Source organism: Chlamydomonas reinhardtii, chromosome 2, assembly GCF_000002595.2.
Source record: "Chlamydomonas reinhardtii strain CC-503 cw92 mt+ chromosome 2, whole genome shotgun sequence".
Lineage (NCBI taxonomy): Eukaryota > Viridiplantae > Chlorophyta > Chlorophyceae > Chlamydomonadales > Chlamydomonadaceae > Chlamydomonas > Chlamydomonas reinhardtii.
In genome coordinates this window covers 3060079-3075492 of record NC_057005.1, presented here as the reverse complement: position 1 = coordinate 3075492, position 15414 = coordinate 3060079, and the positions used below count along the sequence as shown (strand labels likewise).

Below are 15414 nucleotides of genomic sequence, written 5' to 3'. Positions count from 1 at the left end.
CAACCCCCAGGGTCTGCCGTCGCGAGGTAGACCTGCGGGGAGACACACCACATCTGGCCCCCTGGTCACGTCTCCCCTGATGAAGGGGGGGGGGGGAGACAGCCGTGGCGATCGATACGGACATCGGATTATACCAATGTGGAGGGGCTAGGTGTGGGGCTGCTGCCGCACCCGAAACCCAGGGACCACAAACCCCGGCGCTTCGGCTTGAACTAATGTATTCACTGCATGCCTCAATAGCACAATACATGCAGTTGCGTGATAGCATTCCCAGCTAGCAGCGGTAGTTTTATGTGGGTGGTGAAACTGGGAGCACACATCCCAGCAATTGAGGTTGCTAAGCGAGCACCGGTGGTCCACGACATATGCAGTTTGGATATGCTGACTTTCCACGCCACGGGATATAATCCTTTCTGATTTAAGCGACCAACCGCCAACACAGGCGACGCTGGGCGTGGAGCAAACAGAGCTTCATATGTGTGCCGTGGGTGAGAGTTATCATAATTGTCAGTCGTCGCCTAACGGGGTGCTTATCATAGATTAAAATAACAGGATGGCCGCGCCCGCTGGCTTGCAATCCCACGGTCGCGCGCACATGCCATGCCTTTAATTGTAGGAACATGAGATATGATAATAAACAATTACACAGTACATGTGAGGTCACGTCGCGCGCGTTTAGGGACGCGTTCGACCCGCGCATGTCGCCCGCAAAGAATGGGCGTTTGCTGGAAATGATGCCTGGTGGAACCCGTGTCTACATGTCTGGTTTGTGGTACTCTTAAAAGCTCTCACGCGAGTGAATCCTCCCGGCGCCCGCTGCTTCAGTGAGGCAGCCTACGATAAGTCGAGCAGGACGCTCATCAAGGAGCAGCAACCATACTGCATTGGCCGTGGCGGTCTTAGCTGCGGCTTTCGCGGCTGAGGCCCAGCCAGCGCTGTGTCCGGCTGTGGAGGCTCAGCCACGGCCGGCAAGCCGCGCCGGCGTCAGCCTACACCAACCAGGTCGCAGGAGCAGCAGCTGCGGCAGCACCGGCGCTTGCAGGAGCCCAGCAAGCAAGCGTGGCTGCGAGCGCCTATGCAACCCAACCTGCGGAAGCTGCGGCACGGCTGGTGCAGATGCAGCAAGGGCAAACCGAACGCGCATGACGGGAGTGGGAAGCGAGGCAGCGGCAACTGCGGGAGTGGGAGCAGGAGGCACAGCAGCATTAGGAAGCGGCGCAGGTGCGTGGGTAGGGGAATGCGGACGACGAGGTAAGGTGACGCGCGGGTGCAGGCTACGTGGTGTGGTAGGGAGTTGCAATGCAGGGGTTCCTGTGTTAGTGTGTAAACGGTTGGCGCGCGTGGGGAGAAGTTGATGTCTGTGGCTTGCATAACAGGTGTTCGGACGTGGCGGCGCTCTGGTTAACAGCCAGTGCGTGGAGGATGTCGAGTGGGTGACGCCATGCTTATCTGGCCTGCTGCCGCCCGCCCGCCCGCCCGCCGACCTGGCGCAGCTCGGTGACGTTCAATTCTACGAGCAGTGCCAGTGAGTTGCGTGTGGTAAGGATGCGAGTGTCACACGCGTAGGGCCGTGTAGGGCACAGTTGCGGTGATGGCGAGGGGGAGGGCGGTTCTGCGCCTCCGCACCAGCTGCTGGTGATGGAGGACCCAACCACATGCGACAGCCGTTCGCACACATGTGTCACGGTAGGTGCCAAGCCCCCGCAACCGCTTGAGGTTTCCACGCCTGTCCGGCTTCCCCCAGGTGCTCGAGGGGCCGCCGCACCCTGACCCCATCGTGGAGACGGCCTCGCTGGCGTCCGTGACGCCGCCCGACATCACCTACAGCCACCACCTGCAGGTGCGCGAGTGTTCAGGTGACTCTCACGTGTGCAGAGTGGGCATGAGCGTGGTGGTTCGGGAGGGCACGCGGTGTGCCTCTCAAGCGCAGCTGTTGTGCCTGTGTCAAACGCATGGACTGCACCGTGACTCACACGCAGGACAACCTGGCCGGGGCCGAGCTGTCCGACGCGCAGCTGGAGACGATGCTGTACGCCTTCCAGCGGTTTGGGAGGAGGCTGCCCGATGGTGAGGCCTAGGGGAGGAGTTCAGAAGGAGGAGAAGGCGGAAGCGAGGGGCGGGCGAGCACGGGGATGCCACGAAGGGTCTCTGTTTCACCTTTCTTTCCTCACCTGTTCGGGTCCCACCTGTTGCTTCGGGGTCTATCTTTACCACAGACTCGCGCGCGCCAGCTTCTTGCTGAGTGACGGCACGGGTGTGCTCAAAGGCCGTCAGATTGCAGCGGGTAAGTGGGCAGTGGGTGGTGGGTGTATGGGGATAGATGCCGTACGGGCACTTTGCTTACACGGACAGTGGACGCGCTTGACACAAATTCTGTCCCTGTGTCGACACGCATCCTGTCTCTGTGAGCAACGCCCTTCCCTATCCACATCACACCTTTCATGCAGTGATAAAGGAGCCACAGGCGGGCGGCGGGCGCCGTGGGTGTCCACGTCGAACGACCTGCGCTACGACGCCCGCCGAGACCTGGCTGATCTGGGTGTGGCTGAGGACCACATACCCGCCGTGTACCTGCCGGTGAGTGATGTCCACACAAACGCACAGCAGCATGCCCTACGGTGGCAGGCCCAAGACATACGCGACCTCTTTGATCTCGGGCCTCTCGGATCTGGGGGTCTAGGTTAGTGACCACGGTTAGTGACTGACGCACGCATTGACAGCTGAGCGCCGCATACGCTTTACGCAACTCGCACATATGGCACGCGCAACCTATTTTGCATTAATGGATAAGACGCAGTATCAAATGTACCCGATTTGTTCGCCTTGCAGTGTGCCCTCCCGCCCCCCGGCCGCTGCCCACCTGGGTTAGGGGCGAGCTGATCGTCCAACACCTCCCTGCCGGTGTCAAAGGTGAGTTGGGGGCTTGGGTAGGAGGACGGCAGGAAGGCGCGAGGCGCGAGGCGCGCTCAGGCCATTGGAGTAGCGGGGTGGGCCCAAAAGGCGTAAGCAGAGGATGATAGAAGCTGTATGTGGACGACATGCACACGGACAATGATAAAAGCATGGAATCGACAAACACCTCGCCAAGCCCGAAACCCGCTTTCATCCCGACCAGGGCTTATACTGAGGCCGCGAGACCGGACAACTAGCGATACGCTGTGGGGGCGTACGGCTACGGGCTCTTGTGCTATCCTGGACTGGCCATTTGCGCTTCAGCTGTCCGTCTCCAGCAACATACAGGCGCGGCTGGGCGATGCGCATGCTAACGACGTGGTAAGGATGGAAACGAAGGTCTGCCTGTACCGTAACAGCGATTGTGCGCTGAACCGATGCCGGCAGCATGCCCTCAACCCCACCGGCGGCACCTACCGAAGCACTAACTGCAACCTGCTTGCCTGCTGGCCCATGAAGCCGCAAAGCACATGCTGCGCGGAACCTGCACTGGAACAACCGCAGCCCCAACGCATGTTAACACTCGAGACTCTCCGGTCGGTCCACGTGCGCAACTGTGTGTCGCGCAGGTGGAGCGCTGCGCCGAGTTGGCGGCCGATGCGCTGCGGCGCGGCATCTGTGTGGTGGTGGGGCTGTGGGAGGCCAACCTGGCGGCGGCGGCGCGCGAGGTGCTGGCCACGGGGCTTGGCGAGGCTGGCGAGGGCGGCGCGGACGACGGAGAGGACTTCTTGTCAGCGCCCAAGATGATCATGCACGTGAGTGGTTGGCTTGGGGCAGGGCTCGGCAACTAAAGCTGTTTGGTGGGGCGCCACTGCATCTAAGGCTCACCCTGCACGCGCACGTCCTCCGTCCTCCGCCCACGCCCCGACCCACAACACGTCCTCCTTTCTATGCATGCACACCTCTTGTCAACCGCTACCCGGCATCACAGAACTTCATCATCCAGTGACTGTTCCACTTCATGGTGCCGATGGGCGGCCTCATGGACAAGCGCAGCATGCAGAAGCTGCAGGCGAGGTGGGTGGCGAGTTGGCATGTCGGCACGAGTGGGTGCAGGCCCGAGGAAGGTGGCGGAGATAGGCAGGTCAGTCGGTTGACGGTATGATCATTACGGCACCTGTGGTTGAGTACGGGTAATGACGGTGTGGCGCCCGCTGCGCCTGGCCTTGCCCTCCGCAGATCCACCTCGTGACCTAGGAGTGGCAACGTCTGCTTGTCTGCAAGGAGGAGGCAATCTCAAGCAAGCAGGAGAAGCTGGTGAGCAGCAGGCGCCAGAACACCGCCATATATTTGTTCACCGGGAGGGCTTATGGATCGGAGGCATTCAAACGTTGGAACTAGTGGGTCATACGGTGTTGTCCGGTTGCTCTGCTGAAAGCCTCACACACGTCTACCTTGCATGCAGTCTGGCTGCAAGGGGCAGGCTGAGGCGGAGTGATTGCGTGTGCGATTTGTTAGAATACTCTTAGCGTTGCCCTCAGTAGTTGACGGGGCTTATGGCAGCTTCGTCGGTCCCTGTCTCGCTTGCTGCGCCCGCCCTTGCGTCGTGCGCTGCCTGCGATCGCTGCGTCCCTATTCCACCCTCTCCATCACTCCACACGTGCATTCATAGGAGATCCCGACAGTGAATAGCCCCAAGAGCACATGGCGCTTTGCTCTGCATCCGTACTCAAGGCGTTGTTGAACATGTGGGCTTTGGTTGCTGCCCGTGGTGACGAGTGACCCCTTGCTGATGCATGCCCCACACCACAAGTTGAGGACGCGGGGGAGGGCGCTGGGCCACAGGGTGCGCCGGAGCAGCAGCCCGCGGGCGGTGTGCGGGCGGCGCAGGGCATGGCGCCGCAGCCTGAGCAGGGCGAGCCGGCGGTGCAAGTGAAGAAGGCGGAGAAGGCGTGGAGGCGCGTCATGTCAAAGGTATGCACAGGCGTGCGCGTCGCTGGCTGCATTGTTGCCGGTAGTGGTCCGCGCTCTGTGATGAACCTGTCAAGTGTGAGTGATTACTCGCTGATTCACCTTTGCTGCATGCGTAGGAGGAGGCGGAAGATGAGTAAGGAAGCAACGACGCCGAGTCCTGGGAGTAGGCGGGTTTCCAGGTGTGTGTCCCCACAGCGGGTGTGGTGGGCGAATGACCTATAGGTGCGCATGTCGAACCCCTAGCATCCAGCTGTATGCGGCAAGAGCGCATTGTGTCGCGCGACACAGATGCAGGGCTGACTCAAACGCAGAGTTCCACGTGCCATGCGACTGCAGGTGCAGGGCGAGCCCGGGCGCTGCAGCAAGTATGGCTCCGCTCTTGCAGGAGGTGAGTGTAATTGGTACGCGTGTTGGAAGGGTGAGGGACAGGTTGGACGCTGCGCGCACGACCATTGCATGCATCTATGCTTGGTCTCGGCAACCTGGCATGGCAGCACGCGCACCTAGCAGCTGCAACTGACTGACATTGGACCTCAACTTGCCGCACAATGGCGCGCCGACATGCAGGTGGTGGCCAAGATGTGCATCGGGGCGGGGCCGTCGACAAGGACGGCATCCACAAGGGCCGGGGCAACGGCTACACCGCCGGGCAACATAAGGTGTGCTTCCATTCAGCTTTGTGCTGCCCTCACGGGCTATGTACCCATGACCTGACGCAACTGTCCTGTCACTTGCAGGCGGCCCCTGCCCCCGCACAGCTAGCAGCAGTTCCCTGCCGGATCCCCCGCAGGCGGCCACTGACACCGCGCAAGCCAGCAGCCAGGCCGGCGCAGGTGGCTACTGTGTGCACCAGCGCCAGCAGCCACGGAGAGCCGCCACCCCACCAACCCGCCACAACGCCGCCAGCTCCAGCTGGAGGCAGTCACTGGCGGCTACTGCACAGTCAGCTACAGCGTGTGCGTTCAGGGAATGCGCGTGTGCGTGGACCGAGTGCCACATCAGGCGGTGCCACAGCACTGGCGCGGGATAGGGCGTTGAAGATTTGGGTCAGGGGCGGCGGCGGCGCGCGCGGCCGCAACGGCGGCGTGGCGGTGGCGTGGTGGCGGCGCCCCCCCACCGCCGCGCGCCGGCCTTCGAGCTGGAACTGGCTGGCACCCCCGCGCTGCCCCACCCGCCGGCCGCGCCGAACCCCAGCACCGCCACGTCTACAACACGCCGCTGACCTCACGCCAGCCGCCTGCGTCAGGAAACGCTGTATAATGAATTCATACACAGCAGCTCGCACTCTGCAGACGTATATCGCCTCCTACAGTATGATGACGCCGCCATCGCAAATGGCGGGAAACGAAAGCCTAATCCCCCTGCCGCTGAAATGTTGCCCTTTCCTGGCTTTCTCTCTATTTCATTCTCGGGTGCTGCATCCAAAATTACAAGTTCCTTCTATCAGCAGCAGTCGGCACGTGCCTTTGCCTCGCCGAGTCAGGCAAGTGCTTTGCCCCGCAGCCTGTGATTGGAGGCCTCTAGCTCCGTGCTGCGGCCCTTGGTTGAAGCTGCTGCTTCCTACAACTCTCGGCAATCTCACCTCTCCTCGCCGCGCAGACCCCCGCCAAGCGGCTGCACCTGAGCGTGAGATTAAGGCGGCTCGGTAGCTGGCAATCAGGTGCGCGTGAAGACCCGTTGCACGCGTGGGTAATGAAGTAGCGTCGCTGCTGAACGTGGGCGCAGGAGCATCCTTTGCGTCCGCGGCGTTAAGGTTGAGGCCCGCGGCCTTCTGTTGCTGCTGCTTGCTCTTCTCCGCGACTTTCTGCCCCTATCCACTGCGCAGAGATTTCGCAAGCTGCCGCGCCTGGGAATGCGCACAACGCACACGGCGGCTGATAGCGGCGGCGGCCTGTAGCGGCGGCACTCAGGTAGGCGACTGGAGCCAGGGCTGTGCGGGTATGTGAGGCGTCGAGACTCGCGGGCCACGATGGCGAGGAGCTAGGGGCGTGTGGGTGGGTCGCGGGGGCGGGCGCGGTGCGAGTGTGGTCGAGTCTCGGCTGCGGCCGCGAGCGCAGGCTAGACTTCCGGAAGCTTTTGGGCCGCCCACCATTCCCGCCCCAACGCGGCTGCCAAGCACGGACTGCTGCGTGTGGGTCCTGCTACACTACTGCCTTGGGCTTTTGCGCAGACTACCCAGATGACGGTCTTCGAGACGGTGCGTCAGTTCTTCCCGGCCAGGCCGCGCGCTCCCGCGGGTCAGGTTGCCGAGTCTCTGCCGTCCGTGCCCGAGGCCTCCACTGTGGAGGCTGCAGTCAAGGCCATCGTCAAGCATGGCGGCCCCGAGGTCGAGAACCTTCAGTTCGGCGGCGACCTGGAAGCAGGGGTGAGAGGCGGGTGGTGGGATGGGAGGGTGGGGGAGTCGGCAACGACCCAGTCACCGCACGAGGCGCGTAGACAACAGCAGGAGACACGAGCGGTTGGGTTATGCGTGCCCAAGCCGGATGAACAGGTTTCATCAGGGGCTCTGGAGCAGAACAGATGAGGAGTGCGGTTGAGGGTAGGAGCACAAGGAAGCCGGGGGGTGGGGGGTGGAAATGCCAGCCCAAGCTAAACCGAGTCAAATGCAAACGGTTGAGGAGGGCGATCGAAGGGGCAAGCTTCCTAGAGGGCTGCGACACAAGGATTGAGTGGGTCACCATGCGGGAGTTAGGCAATCACCACCGGCCGTAGCGGCAGTCGGCGCTGGTTTATCTGGCACACTGCACGGAGTTGGAAGGGCGTGGGAGTCTCCTCGGGAGCGCAAGCGCACCGCCTGTATTGTTGTTGTGCTGCGTGGTCTCTTACTTTGCCCCCTGTCATCCGCTTGCTGCTCTGTGCAGGGCCAGGGCACGGTGGCCGCGGTGACGGTGACGCGCTGTGAGGACGGCGGCGTGATGCTGCCGCCGCGGCACCTGTTGCACGATGCCGGGAAGGCGGTGCGCAGGGGCAAGGGTAAGGATGCGGACAAGGTGGAGGCCGTCATGAAGCTGACCAAGACCAAGCAGGTGCACCGCACCTGGAGCATGCAGGTGGGATTTCGTGTGCAGCACTTTGGGTAGGCTGGGACGCAGCCAACGGATTCGTAGATCCCACTCATCGTTGCAGGACTAAGGCGTCCAGGCAGCCGGCTAGGACGGGGGCTAGCTGGGCTGCGGCTGCCGGAGAGGAATCCTAACTTTACGTGTGGTCTGGCGCATGGTCATTGTCCGTCGCCGCTGCAACAACACGCTTTCCCATGCGGTGCAACCCCCCGCGACACGGCCAGCTGGCCCGTGTGCCTTGCGCACACAGCTTCTCTGACCCCTCCCTTACTTGCTTGCCTTCCCCATGCATGCCTCGGTCTTGGTGCCGGTGCTTCCAACGTGGCGCCAATGCTGCCCGTGCACCATACAGGTGGGTAGCCGCTCGTGTTGTGCACATATACGGTTTACGGGTTGAATATGATTTTGTGCCGCAACCCTGGCCTGCTGGGTGCGTGCCGATTGATTGCCGCCTACACCGACAAGAAAAATAAGGCTCCATGGCGACCCAGATCAGGATAAAGCCATGCCCTCCCTGCCTGCACGTTGTGGGCATCTCGGGCCTGGTGCTACCTGGGATGCGTTTCGGGCTTTCCGCTCTGCCTCCCCAAGCGATTTGCTCGATAATATCATCACCTAGCTAACAAAGGTGCGTGTGAACTCCCTACAGTACATGCTGCGGGCCCTGATGCTCCGGGCGCTGTGCTCGTCCTACATGCCAATCATGCTATTCATCAACGTGTAAGTCACTTCGACGGTGCCTTGCCGCAGCGTGTCTTGCCAAGCGTGGGTGGGCGCCGTCCTTTTTTGGCTGCATTGCCGCATAGCACCGGATCCCTCGCCGCATGCAACTGCCGCCGCGCCATTTTCTTCAGTCATCAAGAACTGCCTCCCCCCGCACTCCTTCGCCTGTTGCCTACTTTGCTAAACTTCTCTGTACCAATCTTTGGACCCCCCCCCCCCATGCCTTACAGGCTGTGGCGCGTGACCGCTACGCCGGCAATGCTAGTGGCCAAGGTCAGCGACGCCAACGTCAGCGACGCCAATGGCAGCGACGCCAACGTCAGCGACGCAAAGGTCAGCGACGCCAATGCCAGCGACGCCAACGTCAGCGACGCAAAGGTCAGCGACGCCAAGGACAGCGACGCCAACGTCAGCGACGCCAATGGCAGCGACGCCAATGGCAGCGACGCCAACGTCAGCGACGCCAACGTCAGCGACGCCAAGGACAGCTCCGCCGAACAGCGCATAATCGTGTCCACTGAGGTACGTGTATGCGCCTGCGCTTGCGTGTGGCGCATAGTGGCTGTAGCATCTCATGTATGCCGGCAGCTTGCAATAGCAGCGGCTGTGGCATAGCGCGTGTGGGCGGTGCAGTAGCACGTATGTGCGCCCATGTGCTGGCCTTGTGTCTGAGCAGCTGGCAGGCACGCATGCCATATGTGTGCCCGGGATGATTCCCGCCCACTCATCTTCTTTGTTCTCCTACTGCCGACACGCGTCAGCCCTGTCACTATGCCCTGCCCTTTCGGATTTTGCCTTTCCCCTTGACCACATGTCGCGCTTTGGGCCCGACGCTTCCTGCCTGGCGTCGGGGCTGCTTTGTTGGTCGCCAGGTAGGTCGCGGGTTGTGTTTGTCGTCTCCGCGTGACTGTTCTGTATTGTTGTGCGCGCCACCGAGCCCGGCTTCTCCACGACGCCTCTCCCCCCCCCCCCGCATGCGGCCGCCGTGCGCTCACCATGACTATGCACGGACACCTTCAACCTACGATGTCTCATCGTCCTCCAGCTGAGCCCGCGTGCACACATGACCCTGGCCGCCTTCATCGCACGCGCGGCGGACTGCGTGATGCCTGTGCTCGGCGAGGACTGGCTTGTGTTCTGGCTGGCGTCCCCGGGTCTGCCGCCCAGCATGGTCTACTGGGCCATGCGGGCGGCCGTGCCGCTGCTGATGGGCGGCAAGGTGCTGTGGGACAGCGGTGTCATACACCGCGACTGGAAGGTGAGACGGAGGGAGTTGAATGTAGGAGCCAGGAAGGGGAGCCGGGGCTGGGTGATGGAAGGTTGTGGGGACATGGGCTGTGCACTGCCTCGATGAATGTGACGCGTGATGCGATCGCTTATGAACTTACAGATGCTGTGGGCCTGCGCGCCGTGTCTGCTATTATCTTACTGACCGCCCCCGCCGCCTGTCCCCCACCCTCCCCCGCCTTCCCATGCCCCCACCCGCAGCCCAGCAACGTGCTAGTCACGCTCAGGTTCATCGGTGAGCTGGTGGTGGGGCTGGTGGTGCAGCTGGCGGACCTGGGCTACAGCCGCCCCATCGACTTCGACCGCAAGACCTTCACACCGGGTCAATTCGGCACCCCCGGCTTCCAGCCTGTGCTAAGCCTGGTCGACACCAACCTCCTGGGCAACCTGATGATTGCGGACCTGCAGCTGGACGTCATGGGCCTGGGTGAGTTGGGGTGAGGGCATGATGGGACGGGAGTGGCGGGGCAGTGATGGCGGGCGCCTGTCTTCGCTGCTCATGTACTTGCTCATGTAGGGCGGTGCCTGTGGCGTGACGAATTGATGCTTTGTTACATAAACGGCTACATGCATGTGCGTCATGAACGTGAGGGCACAAGGGGAAGGGTGGCACCTGCTCATACGTGTGTACGCGTCCACTCGCTCCTGACCCAAGCCATTGCGTTCCACCGGCTGCTGCCTGCAGTTGAGGTGGTGCTGTCCATGCTGCTGAACCCCGCTGTGGTGATGGACTACGCGGCGTGCATCGGCCCCACCTGGCTCATGTACGCCTCCATGTACGGCCGCGCCCAGAAGCAGGGGCGGGCGCTGCCGGAAGGCGACACGACCACCCTCAGGGCGGCGCCGCTGGCTGTGCTGGGCGTGGAGCTGGCGGGCAGCGTGGAGCTGCTAGAGCTGCTGGAGCAGCAGGAGCCGCTGAAGCTGACGGAGCACAAGGAGCTGCACCCGCCGGTCCCCGAAAACATGGCGGGCACGGCTCACGACAAGCGCAACACCTCGCTGATGCTCAAGCAGCTAAGCCTGCCCATCGGTGACGATGTGATTCAGCGGCCCGGCGCGGCGAGGGGCTCACAGCGGGGTGCAGTAGGGGCGGAGGCGGCGGAGACCGCAGTCCGGGCTGCGGCGGACAAAGCGCAGCAGGAGGCGGCGGCAAAGGTGACCAGCTGTGGGGTCACCAGCAACGAGGAGGGCGTGCGCCAGGGCCTGCTAGGATGTGAGCAGTCCCTGAAGGTGCAGATGGAGGCTGAGCAGCAGCGGAAGCCGGAGTCGTCGCAGCAGCAGAAGCCAGAGCACAAGAACTCGGCCAAATGCGGCGCGTGCGCGCTGAACACCCGCCGCTACATGGGGTTCCTTAGCTTTCCGCAGCCGGGCCTGCACCGCAGCCGCACCGAGGCAGGCAGCACCGCCTCCCTGGTTGTTAGCCTGATGCGCAAGCTGGCAGCGCGCGTTGAGCTGAGATGCGATGCGGGAAACGACGTGACGTGGTTGTTCCCCCAGCTGGATGTGGCGGCGGCGGTGGAGGCGGCCCTCGGCGCTGGCAAGCCCACCGCCGCCGCCGCCAGCAGCAGCAGCCGCAGCGGTGGCGCCGGCGCCCCCGCCGCTGGTCAAAACGCCGAGCTCACCGCCGCCATCTCGGTGGCCCAGCTGCTGCTGCAGCTCTTCATGTTCGCGCTGCAGCTGTGGGTGTGGGCGGTGGAGGAGCTATGCGGGCTGACGGAGGACAATCTTAACAAAATGCGCGACATGGGCATGAGTATGGCGGCGGTTGATGCATGGTTGGAGGGCGCGAAGATGCGCGCCGTGGGGACTGCCACGTCCCTGGTGCTGCTGATGCTCGATTACCAGCACCTGCTCCACCAGGGCAAGGCGCTACCGCTGCTGCCCCGCATCGTCGGAGGCATGCGCGTCGCGGAGGCGCAGCAGGCAGCCAACAAGGCCAACGCGGCGGCGGTGGCGGCGGCGGCGGCGGCCAAGGCGGCGACGGATGCGGCGGCGGCGGCGGGCAGCCGCCAGCTGCGCAGAGCCGCCGCCAAGGCAAAGGCGGCGGCGGAGAGCAAGCACCAGCAGGCCGCTGCCGATGCCAGGGACCTGGCCGCTGCCCTGAGCGTGCAGCAGAAGGCCGCGATGGCCATGTCAGCGGTGGTGCAGCGGGGCTTTCAGTGCGAGGAGAAGGAGCCCGGTGGCCTGCTGTCGCCGCTCCTGAAGCGGCGCCCCGAGGGGGGCAAGGCGTCCAGCGCTCAGCCACCGGCAGCAGCCTCGTCAGCGGGTGCGGGCGGCGGCGCCGGCGGCAGCGGCACAGCAAGCAATGCGAGGGCTGCCGCGGGGGACGGCCGCAAGCGCCCGCACGCCGGTGTTAGCTCGCACGGTGGTGGCGCCGGTGGCATTGGCAGCGGCGGTGGTATCAGTGGTGGCAGCAACAGCGCCGGTGACGTGCAGACGCTCTTGTTTCCCGGCGGCCGGGATGGCGCGTCGGACGTGCTGGACATGATGCCCGACCTCAGCACTCTGGCGCACCTTGAGGCCACGGGTGTGCTGACGGCGGAGGACGTGAAACACTTGAGGAGGATACATGCGCGGCTGTGCGGGCCAGGCGGCGCTTCCAACACCGCTGCCCTTCCAGTGTCGCGGCCGGTTGAGGCCGAGCTCATGCGCATGCAGAAGAGCCTGCAGCGCCAGTCGGACCCGCAGCTCGGAAGGCGGCTGCGTGGGCTGTTCCAGGTGTGCCTTCTAACGAGCGTGGACGACATGCTCGACGAGTCGGAGCAGATGCAGATCCTGGAATTAATTAGCCAGTACCTGTCCCTCGGCGTCATCGGCATGAACGTGATATGCTTGCATGGGCAGCGTGACACAGCCGCAATGCAGGAGCTGCAGCCGCGCAAGCGGCAGCAGCCGCCGCCGCTGCCGGAGGGCTGGAACCTGACGGCGGGCAAGATGCTGCCAGCGGAAGCGAAGGCGGCAGCGGCAAGAGCGGAAGCGGCAGGGGCGGCAGCGCCAGGAGTGGCAGTGGCAGTGGCAGCTGCAGACGCGGAAGCGGCGGGTGGGGCGGCGGCAGCAGATGCAGAAGCGGAAGCGGCGGGGGCAGGGGAGGCAGCGGCGGGGCAGGACGAACAGCCGCCAACCGTCGGTGCCGCTGGCGCCGAGCCTTCCGCTGCCAGCTCGCAGCATGAAGTGATGGCGGGTGCCTCCCGCCCGCAGAAGGCCGATCGCTTCGTGCAGGAGGTGCAGCGGGAGATTGCGGCACGGCACCTCTCTGGCTCTGGCGGGCCCTGCAGCAACAGCACCGGTGCCGGCAGCAACATCCGCTGCGGCAGCGGCACGGGTGCCGCCGACACTGTCAGCAGCTCCGCCGCCACCGCTAGGTACACAGCAGCAGTTCAGGACTGCGTGCAGGCCCTGAAGCCGCGGCCAGAGCTGGCGTCGGTCGCCGGAACGCACCTGGAGGAGGCTTTAAAGCGGCTGCAGTTAACTGCTCAGCCAGCACCGCAGCAGGCTAACCCGCTGACGCAGGAGGCTGCAGACAAAGTATGTGACCGCCTGTCTCAGCTGCTGCTGCTGCAGCAGCATCGGCAGCAGCAACAGGAGAGGGAGGAGGAGGAGGAGGAGGAGGAGGGGGAGGAGGAGGAGGGGGGGGACGAGGGGGAGGAGGAGCGGGGTGGGGACATGGACGTGGACGAGCAGCAACAGCAGCAGCAGCAGCCGCGGCGGCGGCGGCGGCTTGAGGAACCGCAGTAGCTGCGCCCGCAGCGGGGGGGGGGGCTGGGTGGGGTGGGATGCGTGGATGGGCGGGGTGGGGTGCGAGCATGCAGTCACGGCGCGTGTCGGTGCGCGCGGGAGATATAGACAATCTTGACCAACAATAATTTTGCCGGCAGTGGCGCGCTTGTCATTCCTTTGCAGCGCGGTAGGCACAGCGGCAACACAGCCAGGGCCATGGCTGCAGTGCTGACGAGACCGCCGCACGACTCGCATCGCTGAATGCAGGTGGGTGCTCCTGTTGGTAATCAAAAATGCAGTGAGGGTGTTCGCGGTGTGTCATTGTGTGAGGTGGTTAGGTTGCACCTACCAAACGCCACCGTGACTGCACGGCGCCAGCCTTGTGATCGCAACTACACGTGCCTTGGGCTTGGAGGCCCGGCATTGCGCCCTGCTGAACATTTGCCTTACCGCGTGCTAACTTGCATTCACCGCGGGTACGTGCCGCGTGCAGGCTGGGCCGCTGGTGATGACCGTGGTGGCAGCGCCACCGCCGCACGGTTGTTTGCAACCTGATAGTTGCGAAGTACCTGCAGGTAAGAGCAAGGATGTGAGGGCATTCAGATTGGGGTTGAGCCCTTTATTCGGGGGGGGGGGGGCTTCCGGGCCGTTGAGCAATGGCGTGCCGTTACCGTTGCCCGTTGGGTGCAGTCTCCTGCAGACCAGATGCCGTTCGTACTAACCTAGCGCGTGCTACACCTGGCTGCAGGCAACGCGCAGCGGGTGTGCCGGACACGGCTCTGGGCCGCAGTGAGCGCACCTGCCGCCACAGTGCAGCGATCAGGACAATAGCAGCAATGACGTGTACTTAGGGGTTGACACACGCTAGAATCGCATTATACAAGTTTTGTGCCATATCGCGTCAATGGCTATCTTGGGGTGCTGCGAACGAGGGCTGCAAGCATGCGAAAACGGTGTGAATGTAGCTGATGCGTCAAGGGGCTGGGCCCATGCTGGATGCAGACGAGTTTACTGAGGCAGCGCACCATGAGCCGCAGCCGAGAACGAGATGCAGGGTGCCTGAGGTTTGCGCCGATCCCGGTCGCTGCTAAATGGGTTATGGATGGCACTCGGAAGCCGTCTCTGCATGGGTAACGTGTATTCTGTTTGTGGAACTATGGGGCATCAAGCACTGTGTTTTGAGGTTTGCTGTGTACCGGTACCTTTCGCGGTCATTGCGGTTGTAGCCATCTGCAAGGGCGGTAACGAAGAACGTGTCACGCCCATCTGCTGGCTCCCCTTCTAGTAGCGGAACTCACGTCAAGCGGCGGGCGGGCAGCTCTGTCCTGCGTGAATGAGGGAGCCGCAGGCTGAGGGCTGGCAGCTCTGTCCTGTCAATTAGATGAGGGCTGACAACGCTTGGATCTGGACTGAAGTGACGTCGCTATGCGCCTGCGCGCCTAGAAATGGCTTGCGCCCCTATGACCGAAATAATTCGTCGGGGATTCTTGTGGTCCCACATAGCTCGGGTCATAGAAAGGCAGGGGCAAGCCAGGGCTTGCATCTTCGGGGAGCGGCAAGATGCGGGCCCCAATGCATGCCCTCGGGCGAGAAAGCTTGGGCAATTCCGGGGGTGCATTCTCGCCGCGTGGGACTGCATACGGTCCCCGAATCTCGCCCACTACCCCTTCCGTCCCGATGGGGTTTGGGGTGGCGGGACCTCACACTTAGCTTGGTGGGCATGGTGCATGTGGGCAAACAGGTGTTTGGCAACTGCCTG

General features: G+C 63.4%; 4 protein-coding genes across 4 annotated transcripts; all 4 read left to right on the top strand.

The window, feature by feature from the left end:
* Positions 1-427: 427 nt before the first annotated feature.
* Positions 428-2573, top strand: CHLRE_02g095052v5 (uncharacterized protein). Its single transcript, XM_043059521.1, has 7 exons — positions 428-1221; positions 1377-1429; positions 1518-1525; positions 1745-1840; positions 1980-2067; positions 2217-2284; positions 2448-2573. The coding sequence occupies exons 2-6, from the start codon at positions 1423-1425 to the stop codon at positions 2240-2242; spliced, it is 225 nt and encodes a 74-aa protein (XP_042927153.1). The 5' UTR covers positions 428-1221; positions 1377-1422; the 3' UTR covers positions 2243-2284; positions 2448-2573.
* Positions 2574-2637: 64 nt separating this feature from the next.
* CHLRE_02g095051v5 (uncharacterized protein) lies at positions 2638-4423 on the top strand. Its single transcript, XM_043059520.1, has 6 exons — positions 2638-2762; positions 2830-2910; positions 3116-3273; positions 3522-3707; positions 3884-3969; positions 4132-4423. Exons 1-5 carry the CDS (start codon positions 2756-2758, stop codon positions 3899-3901), a joined length of 450 nt encoding a protein of 149 aa, XP_042927152.1. The 5' UTR covers positions 2638-2755; the 3' UTR covers positions 3902-3969; positions 4132-4423.
* Positions 4424-4617: 194 nt separating this feature from the next.
* Positions 4618-6233, top strand: CHLRE_02g095049v5 (uncharacterized protein). Its single transcript, XM_043059517.1, has 5 exons — positions 4618-4866; positions 4983-5045; positions 5203-5254; positions 5434-5525; positions 5604-6233. The coding sequence occupies exons 2-5, from the start codon at positions 4996-4998 to the stop codon at positions 5626-5628; spliced, it is 219 nt and encodes a 72-aa protein (XP_042927151.1). The 5' UTR covers positions 4618-4866; positions 4983-4995; the 3' UTR covers positions 5629-6233.
* Positions 6234-6287: 54 nt separating this feature from the next.
* Positions 6288-15313, top strand: CHLRE_02g095048v5 (uncharacterized protein). Its single transcript, XM_043059516.1, has 12 exons — positions 6288-6349; positions 6466-6526; positions 6692-6776; positions 7037-7231; positions 7728-7916; positions 8578-8648; positions 8882-9173; positions 9697-9909; positions 10140-10365; positions 10624-13922; positions 14149-14230; positions 14404-15313. Exons 4-10 carry the CDS (start codon positions 7046-7048, stop codon positions 13671-13673), a joined length of 4227 nt encoding a protein of 1408 aa, XP_042927150.1. The 5' UTR covers positions 6288-6349; positions 6466-6526; positions 6692-6776; positions 7037-7045; the 3' UTR covers positions 13674-13922; positions 14149-14230; positions 14404-15313.
* The last annotated feature ends 101 nt before the right edge of the window (positions 15314-15414 follow it).

Excerpts from the sequence above, each read along its gene's own strand:
- CHLRE_02g095048v5 (XM_043059516.1), top strand. The coding sequence starts at position 7,046 with ATGACGGTCTTCGAGACGGTGCGTCAGTTCTTCCCGGCCAGGCCGCGC. Across the intron at positions 8,649-8,881 it reads ATCATGCTATTCATCAACGT|GCTGTGGCGCGTGACCGCTA; the intron begins GTAAGTCACTTC and ends CATGCCTTACAG. Across the intron at positions 9,910-10,139 it reads TCATACACCGCGACTGGAAG|CCCAGCAACGTGCTAGTCAC; the intron begins GTGAGACGGAGG and ends CCCCACCCGCAG.
- CHLRE_02g095049v5 (XM_043059517.1), top strand. The coding sequence starts at position 4,996 with ATGAGTAAGGAAGCAACGACGCCGAGTCCTGGGAGTAGGCGGGTTTCC. Across the intron at positions 5,255-5,433 it reads TGGCTCCGCTCTTGCAGGAG|GTGGTGGCCAAGATGTGCAT; the intron begins GTGAGTGTAATT and ends GCCGACATGCAG. Across the intron at positions 5,526-5,603 it reads ACACCGCCGGGCAACATAAG|GCGGCCCCTGCCCCCGCACA; the intron begins GTGTGCTTCCAT and ends TGTCACTTGCAG.
- CHLRE_02g095052v5 (XM_043059521.1), top strand. Across the intron at positions 1,841-1,979 it reads CCTACAGCCACCACCTGCAG|GACAACCTGGCCGGGGCCGA; the intron begins GTGCGCGAGTGT and ends ACTCACACGCAG. Across the intron at positions 2,068-2,216 it reads TGGGAGGAGGCTGCCCGATG|ACTCGCGCGCGCCAGCTTCT; the intron begins GTGAGGCCTAGG and ends TCTTTACCACAG.
- CHLRE_02g095051v5 (XM_043059520.1), top strand. Across the intron at positions 2,911-3,115 it reads CCTCCCTGCCGGTGTCAAAG|GGCTTATACTGAGGCCGCGA; the intron begins GTGAGTTGGGGG and ends CATCCCGACCAG. Across the intron at positions 3,274-3,521 it reads ATGCGCATGCTAACGACGTG|GTGGAGCGCTGCGCCGAGTT; the intron begins GTAAGGATGGAA and ends TGTGTCGCGCAG.